The following is a 19202-nucleotide window of genomic DNA, read 5'->3' on the forward strand; positions in this document are numbered from 1 at the left end:
GATTTTTTTCTCCTTTTGTTATCTAGACTAGGCAATAGCAGATTTTTCTTCTCTTCTGGACCCCTCCTATTTCCCATTTTACTTTCTGGGTAGATGCCAGTTATGTAGACAGACACCAATTATGTCTTATAAACAATAAGACAAAGGTTTCAATTCCACTTAAAAAAATTCTAAGTGCTTATAAAATTGCTAAATTAATAACACTGCATGTATTTTGCCAAATCTTGGCTCCTGACCCCACTGTCAGTAAATATACATTTCTAATAAAATGAACATGCTTAATTCTGTAACTAAACAGCCCAAAGGAATGGTATCTGCCATAGCAATGAAGTCTAATGACAATTCTGCTGACATTTCTCATATCTGAAAATGAAGTCATGTGGAAAATGATTTCTACACTAGCAGAATAATTAAGACAGAAAGCGAAATTTGATTTGGTAGAAATGGAAGTTCAGATTGTCTCTGTTTTCAGTGGGGTGTGTGGGGAGATGATATTATTTACGTCCCAAAGATCTTTAGTTGACATCATCCTTCCATACTCTCTTTTTAAAAATCATTTTTTTTCTGATGTCTTAACTGTACAGTAACAAATCTAACTAAAAGCAATGTTAATCCCAAGGGACTTTTGTTTCCTTTTTTTTGCATAGGTATTTCTCGGTTTCTAATATTGTTCCAGAGAATGGGCTCTTTCCTTACTGTTAGCCATCTTTCATTATACAGATATTTTAATTACACTGGCATTTCTTTTCCTTGGTTTTGGACTTTTTATGAAATGCATGTCTTTGTCTACATCAGCCAAATGAAAATTACACCTAAGTAAAATGTGAAGTTATTCAGTTCCAGCACTGTTTAAGGGAACTGTGAGAAACACCAAGGTACAGTTTTATGATTTTAAGAACCATAGGACTGTTGCTACCATTATTTTCCTATAAAATATAGATTATTTTAGTTCCTAACAAAATTTTTTAATGAAAAAAAGCATGCACTACAAGAAAACAAGAAAATATCACCAATTACAGTCTGAGCAACATGTTTTAAAGAAAGTGTGAATAGAACACTTTATTTGGATCCTGTCAGCACAGTCTAATGACCTTCTTCTTTATTTGAAAATGGCTGGTTTTAAATAAAAGTTATTCTAGCTGTTCAAGAGAACTTATACAAGGAAAATGCTACATTTCAACAATAAATAAAATGAAATGTCAATTCATTCTCATCATAAGTCCACAAGATTATTCTGTATTGTATTAGCAGAGTGTTTTCAATGCAGCTGAAACCAATTAAGTACTCAAGGCATAAACCACTTCATTCACAAAACATGCAGCATCTAAAGTGTTTTATGCAATACAAGATTTTATCAAATAGTTATTATTTTCACAGATTTCAGAACACTCTGTTCTACCAAATTCTCCTAGGAAGTTTTCCAGTTTCTTTCTTATGGGTTTTTAGTATATAAAAGTCTGCTCCTCTAAGAGACCCTGTCACACCCCCACAGAGAGTACCTCTTGGGCTGTGTTGTGAATGCCTGATTGATTATCTGCCTCCCGTCTAGGTTGTGCTTCCTTGAAATAGGGATTGTAATTCAGTCATTGTAGTATCTCTTGACCCTCATCCCTGCTTCTCCCAAGCATCAGTGCATCTCTGATGACAGAGACAAAGGTTTGGGAAGACCCACAAATTCAATGCACTCTTCATTATCTAGGACTTGAATCTCTGTTCCTAAAGTCTCTGAATGTTTTAAATATCTCCCAAATCTCCATTTCAATTCCTCCCTTTGTCCTTGGTCTCAAAAATGTAAAGACTGCCCGACCCATTAGCTTTCTTTCAGTCTTTTTGCATTTCCAACAATCTTGTTTTATTGCCTAATCACATGCTGTATTTCTCTTTTACCAAAAATGTGTAATATAGGGGAAAATTTCAAAACAGGCATGACTAGTAGTAAACATATTAAAATGTTCATTTCCCACATGTATTAGCTAATCTAGCAACATCTCTGTAGTTAATACAATCCTCATCTCTCCTGACCCATTCCACCTATCAGAGTCCAGGTCAGAATCAATCTAGACAAATAGTAGACGCTCAAAATGTGCCCTGAAGACATAAACAAAAGGCTTGTATGATATAAAACATAAACTTTGCTCCTTTCCTTTATTTTTCATTAGTTTTTTTTAAAAAAAATTAATATTTATTCATTTTTGAGAAAGAGAAACAGAGAGACAAAGAGAGAATGAGTGGAGGAGGGGCAGAGGGAGAGGGAGACCAAGAATCTGAAGCAGGCTGCAGGCTCTGAGCTGTCAGCACAGAGCCCCACTTGGGGCTCAAACTCAAGGACCATGAGATCATGACCTGAGCTGACGTCGGAAGCTCAAGCAACTGAGCCACCCAGAGGCCCCCTCACTAGTTTTTTAAAAAGCAAAAAACTTTTTGAACTTCACAAGGTTCTCTTTTGAATTCTATGGCATTTTAATCTTTAACTTCGGTGCTTGCTTATATATCATCACTTATAGACAATCAGCTCATTTAATTAATAAGTAATATTTCTACTACTCATTTATTCTACAACCGTGATTTCCTTCAAGGTATATTTCCTTCAAGAAAACATTCTAGGGGCCTAATATTTTATTTAATTAGGCACCCATGAAATAAGTGATTAGGTTAGCTATTTTCCAAATGACTTGGAACTAAAAAGAATTCATACTTAGTATACCTTGCAGTTTCCACTCTCAGATAAAGGCAGTATATCATGCATAGTTTCTATATTCAAATTGTTCAGTTCTGCTTCATGCTTCCTGCACACAAATTGTTCACAAGGTGACACTATGATCACATACCTAAAAATCAAAACACTTTTATACATTCTTGGAAAGGTTATCTTTGCCCTGAAATGTTTAAGTCAAAAGTTCTTTTTCTAATATTCTTTGATCAATGAAGTAAAAATGAATTACTTGATTTAGACACTAAGTGCCTAGAATTATAACATATATTCTTTACAACAAATCACTACACAGCAAACAGTGAGAGGATTTCAGTGGCTCATGACTTAGTGCTAGATAGAATAAAAGAAAAACTTCAAAGAGAGAAAATATATGAGCTAAATGGAAGCTATGGAAAGATCCTTATTTGTGTTTTTACCACAAAGAATGAATAGCTATGAGAATATCTCAAATTTAAGTACTGAAATGAATATGATAAATGAAAGAACGAAATGCTATATACATTTTTAACTGATGAAAAGTCTTCTAATCTGAAATAACTAAAATTTATTATTTGAAAATGGATGCATACATACAAATACAAAACTTGCTTTTTAATGCACTTTAATTTTGAGGCAAGCAGAAAATTCATCAGTATTTATTATAATCAGTTACTTTTGAGTGCTAGCGAAGAACACCATGGCTACAGGAGAAAATGTCTCAATGTCATTTACATGGAAGTAGGGATGGTAAAGGGAAAGACTAATTTCAGAGAACAAAAGAATTGGTAAGATAAGAGGTTATCAATGTTCTCAGCAATCATCATATATCTTTAATATATAATCTAGTAAGATAAAGTAGTAACATACACTGAAAAACACTTCTAGATAATTATCATAATTTTTAAAAAAATTACAAAAGCTATTACACTAGAAACCTAAGTATAGTCATACATTGGTGAATCCATATTATGAGAAGATAGGACATTTTCTTTTTTCTTTCTTTTTTTTAAAAATGTTTATTTACTTAGTTTGAGTGGGTGAGAGAGAGAGAGAGTGTGTGTGAGTAAGCAGCGGATACGCAGATGAGAGGGAGAGAGAGAATCTCAAGCAGGCTCTGTTCTGTCAGCACAGAGCCAGACCAGGTACTTGATTTCAGGAACCATGAGGCCTTGACCTGAACCAGTATCAAGAGTTGGACACCTAATCAACTCAGCCACCCAGGTTCCCCAGGACATTTTCTATCATTGTGTTATAATGATATATTTAAGGTGTTTACCATGAAAATATTCCACAGAGATATTTTTCATAATTGAAACATTTCCTACCAATGACATCTGTGACATTTTTCTCTCTGGCCACAGAACCATAAAACATATTTATAGAACTTACAGTCAAAATGAAACTCAGAAGTCATTTAAACACCTTTATCCTACTTTTTAAAGAATTAGCTTTGTTTCTAATTATAAAGATAATAAAAATTGTTGCAATTTTTTTAAAATAAAAAGAAATACAAAGGTATGAAAAAGAATCAACTATAACCAGAGCAACTAGAGATAACATGATATTGTATATTCCAGTCTTTATTTTTTTACTTAAAACAGTATCATGAACATAATGCCATGTTATGTCACAAATATAATTTTTAATGACTGCATAATATTTAAACCTCTGAATGAATCATACTTTATTTAATTATACTCCTATTTTAGGTTGCTGAGGATGTTCATTAAAATTTTGATGATATATATTTTGATTTTATATATCATAGGAGTACAATTACATAGATTTTATCACTCATTGATAAAATATGTACTCATTTTATTATTTATTTATTTAAGATAGATTCAGAGAAGAAAAAATTCTTCCCTTTAAACATGATGAAATGTAGACCAGTACAAGTTAACTGATTGATGAGGTCCATAACCAAAATTATCTAATTTTCTGTTTTATAACATAACATCTACGTTCATAAGAGAGTTTACTAGTTTCTTTCCATAAATCATTCTCTATAATTTAAAAGTACAGCTGTTGGATCTTGTTCTGCTGTATGTATTCTATTGCTATATCAATATTGCTATCTTTATTTATTTTTTTTTTTCAACGTTTATTTATTTTTGGGACAGAGGGAGACAGAGCATGAACGGGGGAGGGGCAGAGAGAGAGGGAGACACAGAATCGGAAACAGGCTCCAGGCTCTGAGCCATCAGCCCAGAGCCTGACGCCGGGCTCGAACTCACGGACCGCGAGATCGTGACCTGGCTGAAGTCGGACGCCTAACCGACTGCGCCACCCAGGCGCCCCAATATTGCTATCTTTAAATTCCTAATCTATTATTCATCTTTTACTCATAACTATTTCATTCCCTCTTGAGCCTACATAGGGTGGCAATAAAACAAATCAGTAAAGCAAATTAAAATAGCAAGAAGAAATAAGAAAACAAACTAGAAAAACACCAGAATGAGACATTCTTTCTTATTCTTCTTTAGATTTCAAACAAAAGTCTACTTGAATATAGAAAAAGTCAGCTCCATTATGATCACTAATAGGCCATATTTTATTTTTTAAAAAATTTTTTTTTCAACGTTTATTTATTTTTGGGACAGAGAGAGACAGAGCATGAACGGGGGAGGGGCAGAGAGAGAGGGAGACACAGAATTGGAAACAGGCTCCAGGCTCTGAGCCATCAGCCCAGAGCCCGACGCGGGGCTCGAACTCACGGACCGCGAGATCGTGACCTGGCTGAAGTCGGACGCCTAACCGACTGCGCCACCCAGGCGCCCCAATAGGCCATATTTTAAAATAAGCAAGGGAGAGTCTATTATAAAGTGTCATTACTATTCAAAGAGTTAAAGTATGTAAAACGATTTGGATACATTTCTGAAATTATTTGGAAGGCAAATGAAGGGTAAAAGCTTCAATCAGTTTCACCAAGTCAAGATAAGCATCTTAGAAACAATCCTGACTGCCTAAAGATAGATTGTTTACATTAAGAAAAAGTACAATCCCTAGTTCCAAGAAGAGAAATGAATCAACCATCCATAAAACCTGGAGCTTACTGACCTTACACATACAACCTCCAAGTATGCTAATTGATAAGCCAAAAAATGGAACTTAGAATTATTGGAAAAATATAGTAATTTTCAAGTGTATATGAATTTTAAAATTCAAGATTATTTCAGTTTTTTAGAATTACAAAACCTTACTTTTTATTTTTTAGAATTATAAAAACTTTAAAATAATTACCAAAATATTCCAATAAGCATTTATTAATCAAAAATGCAGTAAGAAAATTCTATACTCCAATATCACAGTTTAGCTTTAAATAAGAATTGCAGGGTTTTATTTTACATTTTCCCCCTATTGTCCTTTTAAAATGTGCTTGGGGGCATCAATATTAATAATTCATCCTAATTATAAATGCTATTGGAACACAAAACTGGAGAGTTTATTGTCAAAGTAAAAAAAAATGTTTACTATAACTCATCAAATACAATTAGCTTTATAAGTGATATGACAAATGTTTTCCTTCTATAAAGGTTCTTCACCTAATTTTGACAAATAAAAACAAAACTAATTAAGTGAATGGACATTAATAGCTCAGCCTACCCCATGGACTAAGGGCCTCTCTGCTTGTTTGTTAATAACAATTAAGAAGGGAAGAAAACAACCACTAAATTTCAAAATGGTTTGGGGCCTCTGATTCTTATTACTGGTAAAAAAACACCGAGGGTTACATGCAATTCTTTGTATTCTGGCTATCAACTCTATCTTTTCCTTTCCAAAATAAGAAAGCATGTGGAATAAACTGATTGAGGATTATATTAATTATATAAGCAATATTGCACTGGCTTTATTTATTTATAAAGGAAAAACAAACCAATCTCACATATTAGTACTTTATTATTCACCACACCCCCCACATCTGATAACAAACACAATAATTTTAACACTTGATTTCAGAGTCACTATCCCAATGAGTTAAAACCCAAACTAAAGTTAACCAAAATTTTAATGTGGATTTGGCCAACAACATGATGCACTAAATAGATTTAAACTGATTGATGAGAGAGAAATAAAACTGCTTTTAGATTATTTCTTTTTGCCTTCAATTTGCTACTAAATTTCTTCATAACAGTCACTTCTATGACACTATTAAGTGACCTGTAGGTCACATTTCCAATCTGTTCATTCCATCTTTGATATACCCTAAGAAGATTAAATTGCATTTTTGTAATAATTACTCTTCAAAAGCAAAAAAGACCTTAGAAGGTTTTATTATCATCACTGAAACCCCTCCTCTCAAAAAAGACATAGGAGTGGTCTCATATAAGGTTTTCTTTCACTTCTTACTGTACTTTTGGCCAAAGGTAAGTCAAAGTAGCTGTTCCTCCAGTGACAATAATAGTAATCTCTCATAATATGTCATGGAAATTATTTTATAGAGATGTCCAACACTTAGTTTTACACAAAAGAATGTGGATAATGTTCTTTGCAAACATATCTGAAGGTGCTCAAAATTAATTTATACATACATAACAAGTATAGATATGCCCAGTGGTAAGAGAATCTAATTGGCTAAAGATCCAAGTTTTTAAGTAGACGTAGGTACTAGAAATCAGGTCTAGTTTCTATTAACTAAAATATTCTTCACTTTAGTGGTTTCAGGAGTTCAGAGAATTTCTATATGCATTCAAAATGAAAAAAATTACAAAATATCAGTTTAGATGTATATCTCATAGACTATAAACATGGCATAAGGAATGTCTGCATTTCTTCTACAAAATAAATGTGGGCAAAAAAAATGGTACTAACCGATATGATTTCCATTATACTTGCATTTTTAACAAACAATTTAGAAAATTGATGCTTATAGGTCTTTTACACATTTTATCTGTTAAGCACTAACTGAAAACATAAGACAAAGAGCATTTCTGTGGAGAAAAAAACAGACCTTTCTACTGGGATCAGTCAGCCAACTGAAACTATCTTTGGTACTTTACTGAAGGGTCTAATTTCTTTACTATGAAACGCGCGCGTGCACACACACACACACACACACACACACCTTGACGGCTTATATTATCTATAGAATATTTAAAAGGAATTGTCCAAATATAAACTGCTCCACTGTGAAATTCATGATCAGTCGTGCTTGGATTACCTGAGCAATCTACCTGACATAATTTTGTTCCTACATGTGACATCCAATTACATCATGTGACAAATGACTTACCGGCCCAAAAGAATTACTGTCAAAACTGTGTCCATGATGATCACCTTCAACCCAGATGTGACCCCGGGGAACTTTGACATACCGGTTTTTGTGTCCCATAGTTCTAGAAATAAAGAGCATATATAACCATTGAGATGAGAATAGAAAGATCAAATAGTTGAGCATACAAAGAAACAGAGGGCAAAATGCTGTTATAAAGATGCAACAGATAATTACAGGTGAACCATGAAGCTACTCTATATCTTCATTTTTAAGTAACATATGGTTAGGACCTTGTAAACCAATGCACAGTAAAATTTTTTTCACTTTTCGGTAGGAAAGAATTTTGTGCTTAAATAAAATGCACTAGCACCAAATACAAAGTTTTACTACTATAATTAATTCTCAATATCCTAGATATATTTTTATGAAATAAGCTCTAACAAAATATAGATCTATTTATTTTCTGACATTTGCTTTTATGTCAATGTTCAACTTGATCAGCTGTAATCTTTATTTCTTTAGTCAAATAAACTTCTCAAACCAACAGACAGCATTTTTCATAATGTCTTAATACTCTAAAAATCAGCATATATAAGAGACAACAACAAAAACCTGGATGATATCTTGTCAGATTGAAACTATCAGTATCAGCTAAAATTGTTTTGATCAGTATTATTTTATTTCATAAATTATTCTTTAAAATGAGAAAGTTTTTAGCAATTTTGAAGACTGTTTAAAGATTGATGATCAATGATACACATTTAGTGGAACATTCTATATTCTTAAGACTGACAAGGAAATGGAATAAGGAAAGGCTCTCTCATACACTATTGGTGACAATATAAAATGATACAACATTTTCTCCTATTTTACAATTTGGGGCTTATTTTCAGCAAATTTGTTAATAGGCTAAAATGTATATGCCTTTGACTTAAGTTATTATGCTGGCAGAAATCCATTCCAAAGAAATAATCAGAATGTGAACAAATACTTATCAGGAGTATTCAACACAAGTTTTTTGTTTGTTTGTTTGTTTTGTTTTTTAAAAGAAAGGTAGACTGCCACATGCAGTGCCTCATTTGGATGTGTCTGGAATCTTAGAAGCTTGACAAACTTCTGTTCTACAAATGGACCTGGGGAGCTTGTTTGGAGGTTTTAGCAGGGGAGTGCAGCTACTCCCATACACTTGACAGAAGAACTCTATCTGGGAAGGTCATCCACTTTGACAGAGGGAGCAGCTTTAGGAGGGACACACAGGGAGTGGTGAGGGAGGAAGGGGACATCCACCTAGCCAGATGGGTGGAATCAACCTTGGTGAACAATGGAGTGAGAAATATCGCAGCAAAATCACCCTCACATTCTCAACACATGGTTAAAGAAATTATGATACAACCAATTTAATAAAAGGAATGAGATTAGAATAAAATATTACCCAATTCTATAATAATAAATTCTTTTGAGGGAAGAGTCTGTCCTTTTTTTTTCTTCTTTTACTCCACAAACATTTTGGGAAATGCCTAACCTAAAGAAGCTTCTCAATAAATGTTGGTTGAATGAATGAATGAGTAAACATCACCCCCAAGTCTATAGAGTTAAGCACAAAAACTGAGCTTTGTGAGCTATTCTTTAAGGTAGAGTCCCTTTCAGACCATTTCTGTTAGTTAGCAAGTTGTATATGTACAGAAGAATACATATAAAAGGAAGACTACACATAAATTGGTGCTATAGAAATCGAAACTATTCATTATCTAGAATGGTTTTTAATTTTCAAGATAACTTCAGTGTTGAATTACTTTGCTTGAGATCAGTAAATCATTCATGCAAGGAAGCATTGTTGTAGCCATTAGAAGCCCAAAGTAAGTTAATGACTGTCGTTTATTTTTAATTACTACTAGGAAGAAGAGTTTCAGCTTTTTAAAAGAAAAGCAAAAACAAGTTGAAAACATCTCACCATCATATACTCTGTAATATAAGTGTTCTTCAATTAAAATCTGTCAATTAGTTCTTGACATCAATACTGCTTTTATCATGAGAATGCCTCTAAGAACTAATATCCCACATCAAGTGTTAATGATGGGAGAAGACCCTTTTACTTAATTGTTGGCAAGGCAGACTCTCCTAATAAGTCCACACATTTGTTCACCTTATTAAGCTGGCTATTTAGAATAGTTAGAAAGAAAACAATCGCCCATTTTGTCTCTTCAAGCAGAATTATGAAATAAAACCAGCATAAAATCATTTCTGCAATGAAATGGTAGATGTTAACAAGCAGAGTCTTCTGGAAACCAGAAGAATGATATAAAAGTCAGATTGAATTTCAGTATCGTATGAACTAAGGAGTCAAGATACTTGTGATAGAAAGTGACAGTATCATAAAATTACCAGTGACAGTCACAATTTCTTTGCATTGACCATCTTATCTAAAATATGTAAATACACCCATCTTCCCATCATTTTCTATCCTCTTACAATGCAGCTACTAACACTTGACATTCACTTGCTGGTTTCTTTGTTTATTGGCTATCTCCCCCTACCTAGAATGCAAACTTTGGCACGTTGCATTGTTCACTTTCTTCGTATTGCTAGAGCCCAGAAGAAAGCATTGTACAAAACACTCAACAATTATTTGTTGAATAAATGATCAAATGAATAACTGAAGAATGAAGAATACTGCAACAAAAGCAGAATAACAGAATGGAAAGTTCAGAGTCTGGAACCAGACTAAACCAGTTTTAATCTGGCTACCACAACTCATAAGCAATCTTGTGCAAGTTACTAAATTTCTACCTCCATGTGCCTATCTTTAAAACAGGAGGAATAAGACATACTCTAACTGGTTGAGAGGAAGGTCAGTAGTTAAATGAGACTATAATGGAGAGGTTACTGTAGAGCATAGTTTCTGCAATCAGCCTATTGTGGCTTTTATATCTGGCTTAACTCTTTCAACTTCATGTGACCTTGGGCAAGTTGATACGACTTGTCAGTTTTCTCATTTGGAGAATGGACCAAATAACAGTACCTAACTCAAAAAGTTGTTCTATGAATAAAGTGGAATGTATTAAACACTTGATAAATGGACTCTCTTATATTTGAGACTTTTTTTAAGCACTCAGTATACTTCTGATATACAGTAGGAACCCAATAAGTGGTAGTTATTATTGCTATTGTCTTCCTTTGTCCACTATTTTCTTTCTTTTCAAAATTCAGAATGTGTTCAGCCTCCACTATCTATTAGCATCAGACTCTTAAAATTACCTGAGCTACGCTTCAATAATTTCTTTTCCCCACAGTTTCACTGTGACTATAGACTATTTTTTATGGTACGATAAATCTTTTTTTTTTTTCCTTTTTATTCGTATGCCCTTCTGGGATACTCTAAAATTTATATGTGAAAACACAATCTATCTGTTTGTGCATATTTAAATATGCAGAGAGTAGTAGGTGAAAAAACTCTCTATTTGTGTTTTTTCACCAACTAATCACTTGCATTTTTGAATGTCACAGTGCTAATAGGAGTGGTTTACCTCAATACCAGACAGGTGTGAAAGAACACTTTGAACTGTAGCACTCTGATAAAATTCACTCCATTTACATAGTGCATATTTCTCAGGTTTCAATCTAACTTTTTAAAAAATAACCCAAAGTATCTTTAAAAAATATGATGTTAAAATATCGAGCTGGTTCCTTTTAGGACTGCCAAAGAAATATAATACTCCTAATAGAATTCCTCTGGAGAAGGAATTTTAAATAGCTTTGTGCTTCTGAAATCACATAAAAGAAAGACAAGATAATCTTTTAGGTGATTTAACAGTTAAGTGAGGTGTCAGCATACAAGGTTGTATGTATCTATGGGTTGCAAATAATTTTGGTTTGACAGTCAAAAATGAGTTCTGTATGGTATTTTAACTACCTGTCTACAAAGAGGCATTTTTAGTACTAGCTTTACCAAGACAAGTTACCTAGGTCTTATAAATGGAATGAAGAATGATTGCCTCCAATTTGATTTGACCTTGAAAACATTTTTAAAAAAATCTCAGTCTTTTGAGTGTCACCAGTTGAATACAAAATTATCAACATAATCTTTAATACAAGTAGGAAACAAATTCATATTTAAAATATTTCCCAAATACACACACGCACGAAGACACATTCTTAACTTAGGTAATTAATAGTAATAATTCATGATTTATTAAAGTATTTTTATTTCTTTTTTTTTAATTTTTTTTAATGCTTCATTTATTCTTAGAGAGACAGAGTACTAGTGGGGGAGGGGCAGAGCAAGAGAGGGACACAGAATCAGAAGCAGGCTCCAAGCTCTGAGCTGTCAGCACAGAGCCCAATGCGGGGCTTGAACTCACAAGCCATGAGATCATGACCAGAGCCGAAGTCAGATGCTTTACCAACTGAGCCACCCAGGCACCCCAAAGTATTTTTATTTCTATATTTTTCAAATGATTATACTGATTATCCTCATTGTCCAAAGCAGTGCTGCCCTGAGTGTGTATACTACTCTCTGGATCCTAGACACCTGGATTTTTATTGTCCTGAAGGGAGTAGGTGTCACCGGCTCAGCCAGATCAGGAATTGGAACCAGATCCCTTCTATCATCATCATCACTGATGGACTGGACTAGGGGGAAAAAAAAGGTCTTGATGGTAATCAGGAAAGGAAAACAAGAAGGACAATTGTCTATCTAGGGTTGGCATCTAGAAGAGACAATAATTCTCCCTTGAGAATCCTTGTCCTGCTCTCAGATAAGATAGGAGTTCAAATTCATACTGCTTGTATGGTCTAACAAAGTTAAGAATTAACTTTGAATTATTAGGAATCTGGCAGAAGAAAATTTAAGATTATTCAAGAATAATCCTTCATTTCAGAGTTTGCTATAGATAAGTCCCAGCCAGTAAGAGCTCATAATTCAAAACAACACAACTCACCAGGAAATAGCCAGTATTAATGAGTCAAGACAAACAACAAACAGCAGAATTAGACCACCAGGGACTTAAAATACTGGATTTATCAAACATAAAATATAAATTATACATATTTAAATATTTTTAAAAATTAAAAAGGGAATTTTAAAAAATGAGCAAGAAACACAACTCTATTTTCAAGGACCTTTGAAAAAGAATCAAATAGCACTTCTATTTATTTAAATATTCTTTTGCCATTTATTTATTTTTGAGAGAGAGACAAAGTGTGAGTGGGGGAGTGGCAGAGAGAGAGGGAGACACAGGCTCCAGTTTCTGAGCTGTCTGCACAGAGCCTGACGTGGGGCTCAAACTCATGAACCATGAGATCATGACCTGAGCTGAAGTCAGTTGATTAACTGACTGAGCCACCCAGGCTCCCCTAACACTTCTAAATTTTAAAATGCAGTGGCCCTTGAACAATGTGGAGGTTGGGCACTGACCCCCAGTGCAGTAGAAAATCCTCATAAAACTTTTGACTCCCCCAAAACTTAACTATTAATAGCCTACTGTTGTCCAGAAACCTTACTGGTAACATAAGCAGTCAACTCACAAAATACATGTATTTTGTATGTTATATGTATTCTATATTGAATTTCTACAAGAGTAAGTAGAGAAAAGAAAATGTTATTAAGAAAATCATAATGAAGAGAAAATACATTTATAGTAGTATTATATGTTTATCAAAACAAATCTACATATAAGAGGACCCACCCAGGTCAAATCCATGTTGTTCAAAGGTCAACTGTAGATGATTAAATATGTGGACAGAAATGAGGATTACTGAAAGCTAAAGAAAGAAGTAATGAACTGGAATATATATCTAAAAAAGTTACTTAGAATTTAGAAATGAGAGGTAAAGAAATATAAGACAATGTAAGAGATGTTAAGAGACATGGAGGACATTACTAGAATATGTAACGTAAGTGTAATCAAAGTTCCAAAGGAAGAGAATAAAAGAAAACAAGGAAAAACAATATTTGAAGAGACAGTACTAGAGAACTTTTCATAATTGATGAAAGCATAAATTCACAGATTCTGCAAAGTGAACCAACAGCAGGACAAGTACAAAGAAACCACACCTCGCTATAACATAATGCATTGGTAGAACCCTAAAGATCCTCTTCCCCCCAACGACAAATTTCTGAGAAGCTACCAGGGGAAAAAAAGATTATCTTCAAAGGACTAACCATTAAACAGCAGAGTTCCCATATTAGGGTATAATTTACATGAAATATAACACAAACATTTCAAGTATGCAATTCAATGAGTTTTTAGCAATCTATATAGTCCTATAATCACTAGATCAAGATCTAAAACACTTGAATTATCCAATAAAGTTTCCTCAGGCCCCTCGGCAGGCAAATCTGCCTGACTCCCATTCTTGGCTCCAGGTACTTGGACTGAGGACTGAGATGCTTTCTATTACTACAGTTTTGCCTTCCTAGACTTTTCTACATATGAAATTATTCAACATGTATTCTTTTATTTCTGGTTTGCTTAAATTAATCTAATGTATTTTGGATTAATTCATGATCTAAATAAACTGTTGGTTTATCAAGCAATAGTTTATGGACACTTGGGTTGTTTCCAATTTGGGTTGTTTCCAATTCTTATCATTGAAGCAACTATGAACATTTCAGTATATGTATTTGTGTGGATGTATGTTTTCATTTCGCTTGGGTATATATCTGTTAGTGAAATGGTTGCGTCATATGGTAACTGAAGTCTTGGGTAAGTTCAGGTATTCCACACCTCACCAACGCTGGATAATTATCACTCTTTCAACTTTAGCCATTTTAGGGCTATGTTTTTCCCTAATTACTAATGTTTCTGAATATGTATTTGTCATTTACTTTCTTCGGTGAATGATTTACAGTTTTAAAAATGAAATTCAGTGGTTTGTCTTTTTATTATTGAGTTGTATAATTTTTTATATAGTCTGGATATAACTCTTATCAGATATATGTTTTTGCAAATAATTTCTCCTGACCTGTGGCATGTTTCCTTTTTTAAAAATTTTCTTAACAGTTTTCTTCAAAGAACAGACATTTTTAATTTTAATGAGTCTGTTTAGCAATTTTTTTCTTTTATAATGCATGCTTTTTATGCCGTAAGAAATCTTTGCCTAATCAAAGCCACAAATCTTTTCTTCTATTTTTTTCCACTTTTCTAGTTTTAGGACTTTTTTTCTTTTTTAATATAATACAAAAGGAAGCTCAAGTTCTCTTTCTTTCTTTCTTTCTTTCTTTCTTTCTTTCTTTGGGATATCCAAATTTTCTTGCACCATTTTTTTAAAAAAAGACTATTCTTTTCTTACTTGAATCACCTTATGCTTTGGATAAGTTATGTACACTCAGAATTCTTATGCTGGAGCCCTATCTCCCAGATGGAGCTGGGACCTTTGGGTGATAATCAGGTTTAGATGAGGGCAAAAGGGTAGGGCCCTCATGAAAGATTAGTGCCCTTATAAGAAGAGAGCAGAGAGAGCTTGTCTGATCTCTCGCTCCTTCCTCCACTCCCCATTCCTACTCTCTCACTCTGTCTACCATGTCACAACTTATACAAATAACATGCAGAAAAGGAAGAAATTGATTTAAAATAAAATTTTCTAAGGATTTTAAATTTTTCTAGTGAAGAATTTATTATCTTTGGACTTTGTTCAGCATGCATTTAAATCATTTTAGGAATTGTAATGGAAATATAGTCTATAACTCCCTAATAAGTAGACAGAAAATAGAATTAAAACACCTCCATTAATGCAAAAGAATTCAATAAATTAAAAAGCAAGTAGAAAAAGCAGGATCAATAGAAAGCACAAATAAGACGGTATTTAAGTACACCGGTAATCATAATTAAAGTAGATGAATTAATAAAGCTAATTAGAAAAAAATGATTGTCCAACTGTGTAAAAATTCTAGCTACATGCTGCTCATAAGAGAGACACATAAAACAAAAGGATAAAGATAATTTGATAAATAATAAAATGATAAATCAGATAAATAATAGCTGTATTAGTACCCAAATGAGATCAGGTCTCTGAAATGAGAATGAAGTGTCTACAGGACCCGATCATGAAACCACTGTTGTTTATATTATACTATGGAAGTATTTGAAGCAGGGTAGTAAGCCTAAAAATCTTTAATAAATAAAGTTAAATTTTGTTTATTAAAATCTATGGTCAGGGTCAATATTCTAAAAAGTCCAAAGATCTCTGCTATAACAACATGATAAACTTTTCTACTGTTCAATATAACCATTCTCTTTTCTAACTTTAAATGCTACCAATTGTTACATTTGCTTTGTATAAAAATGCTGAGGTATGGAGACTCAACACTCTTTTCCTTGGAGTTTGTATTGAATTAGAATTGTATTTAATTTAAGAAAAAAAGAGAAATGTATGTAATTAATAGAGGGTGAATTTAAGCAAATTAGGTGATAATATTTCTAGGAAGTTGAATCACCTAGAGCTACCTGTAAGTGAGGACATTTCTTAAGATCACAGTTGGAAAGACACCAGCAGTGATCTAATAAAACTCCTTTTTGGATACATAAAATAGAGACAAAAAGCATTTAGGTGAAGTCACCTAGTTAGTTAATGGCAGGGCAAAGACTGTATAACCAGATTCTATAATTTCCTTTCCATTGCACCATGGATCATAACTACTTGAGATTCAAAGAATAGGTCTTAACATCTTTTCACTGGAGAAAAATGAAATGTCATTCTCTAAATAGATTGTAGATTGTTGCTAGGTGATCAGAGCAAATCTATTTAGTTCATTTAAACCAGAACTTAGGTTGATACATTCTCACAATAAAGTTGCAGAATTAATTTTATAAATTTAATATGAATGCTCTTAGTATACCTAAGAATTTTTTAAATGAAATTCCTGATGTACTTTTAAGAAAAATAAATTTGGATTATAAGAGCGTAGATGTGACAATTTCCTTAATATATAGAATGCTTTCTCCTGTTAAACATAATTATTTACAATATCTATGGCTGCCCATAAAAATCAGTGTAATTGTTAGTGAAAATTTGAGAAAGATATCAACATTTATCAAGCACTAGATTCCACCCCTGCTAGATCAGGCCATGTATATAATACATATTTAGGCTGTGCGGATCAATCTGGTAATGAGGTGGCAGTTTATCCTGTGTTACCTTGTGAGTAATGGTTAGTTTATGAGGATAAGTTTATGAACCCTATGAGAAACATGACTCTGCTTTTTCATTCCTGTTATAAACACATGTCGAATGACTACTATGTGAAACAGTATAAATAGGGTGGGTGAGGGCACAGAAAAGAATAAGATCTTGTCTCTACTACCAAGTTTATAACTTATACTGTGATTCATAAGCAGATAAAGTCTGTGAAATACATATGGCAATCTACCATAGAGTAAATTTAACACGTTGGAAGCATCTGCAAGAATATAACTGATGAAAGAGGAATTAATAAATGAACAAATGTCAAATGTTGCTAACTGCATAGGCGTTCAAAGGATGGTATTATTTTAGTCTGGAATAGCCAGGAAAGGCATATTTGAATCAAGATATAAAGAAGGAATAGGTAAAAGGTAACAGGTAAAGACGGCAGTATGGAACTCAAATCCCATTCTCTTATAGAGCATTATTTCCTCAATATATAGCATCATAAATGCTATGATAAAGATTTTATAATGAAGACTTTTTTGCATTATAATAATAGTATACAAAAAATAAACATATTTAAGTCATTTCATTCTAAAGATACCATTAATTTTTCTCTTATTTTCCTTAATTCTTCTTATTTTTCTCATATTCTAAATGCCATTATAATATATCCAATATTAATTTATACTAGATCATATTAAGTGAAAAGTACTTAAGTAGGTAAATATATTATTGAGTTATATCATAATTATAAACGTATAAGCTATCTGAATATACAAAAGATAACTCCAAGTAGTAAAGAAGGTATCTAACTTGTATAAAGCTGGTTTTCCTAACATGATAAAAACATGAAATGTCAAAGGTTTAAACACCATAGTCAATTTACCTATTGTTAAACTGGATTTTTTTTAATGCTTATTTATTTATTTTGAGAAAGAGAGAGTGCACACGAGCAGGGGAGGGGCAGAGACAGAGGAAAAGAGAAAATCCCAAGCAGGCTCCGCACTATCAGTGCAGAGTCTCATGGGGCTTGATCTCACATGAGATCACGACCTGAGCCAAATCAAGAGTCAAAGGCTTAACCGACTTAAGCACAATTTACATAAAACGGTGGGCTTATAATGCATAATTTTGTTTTCCAAAACAAATCAGTGTTTATTATAAATGGTATTGTTGCACTTATTCACAAAGTCCTCTCTCAAAGTAATTTCCTGGGTATCTGTATTATTCGTCATTTATTTCAGTAGGTTTTTCCCACATGCTGGTTGTACAGGGGGGAAGAAACACATTTCAGTGCTTTTTAATGTAAGGTCCAATTATGCTTAAATATTGGAGGAATTATGAACAATTTCCCTTCCATTCACTCTAAATATTCTTTTTAACGTTAAAAAGAATATATACTATTTTCTTTATTTCTTACAAACAAAATTAATGAGCCTTTGGATTAATTACTAGTAATCAATTTTTAAATTACTAGCAATTAATTTTTAAATCTCTAGTAATTTATTACTAGTAATTAATTTTTAAATCACTATTTTTTAAGTTTTAATTACCCACCAATAACATTTCCAAATATAACTACATCACAAGAAGCAATTGGAATTTGGTTAAATTTGAATTGAGATCTTTCTTTTTGCATGACCAATATTGCAAAATAGTAGAGCTACCTAATTAATGTCAGCAGGGATTCATTTAATCATCAATCATTTCTCCCAACTGAATATTCCTTAATACATCTTTATTTAACAGTTTCATTCAAACAAATAGTATTATAGACAGAGAATCTAATGATTTCTTTAAAGTCACCATACTAGATTACACATTTGACAGCTACAGATTACTCTTCATAAAATATAAATATGAATAAAATAGGTTTTAGAAAGTACCAAAAAGGAGGACTTGGTAATTCAAACCCTACTTGTTTCAGCCTACATGAATCTGTATTATAAACCCATAATATCTAGAATACCAGAGTACCATGTAAACATGTGAGTGAATTGCTTGAAAGTCAGACATGTTTTTCTTTCTCCATACATTGGACTATGATGTGGTGGCACAGTCCTGACCAACGAACACTAGGGGCTACAAAGCATGAGAGGCTATGGGTCAGAATGCCTGCACGCAAAGTTGTTTTGTTGTGAATATAAAGTTTATCTAAAGCTTCTTGGG

General features: G+C 33.0%; 1 protein-coding gene across 7 annotated transcripts in view; it reads right to left on the reverse strand.

Moving 5' to 3' along the window:
- The window catches only part of IMMP2L (inner mitochondrial membrane peptidase subunit 2), an 886543-nt gene that overhangs the window by 206279 nt on the left and 661062 nt on the right, over nucleotides 1-19202 (reverse strand). For all 7 annotated transcript variants that reach the window (XM_045495343.1, XM_045495340.1, XM_045495347.1 and 4 more), the window contains one exon: nucleotides 7926-8028. In XM_045495343.1, the coding sequence (XP_045351299.1) occupies nucleotides 7926-8028 (103 nt within the window). The remainder of the gene's footprint in view (nucleotides 1-7925; nucleotides 8029-19202) is intronic.

The sequence above is a fragment of the Leopardus geoffroyi genome, chromosome A2 (genome assembly GCF_018350155.1).
Source record: "Leopardus geoffroyi isolate Oge1 chromosome A2, O.geoffroyi_Oge1_pat1.0, whole genome shotgun sequence".
Classification (NCBI taxonomy): Eukaryota; Metazoa; Chordata; class Mammalia; order Carnivora; family Felidae; genus Leopardus; species Leopardus geoffroyi.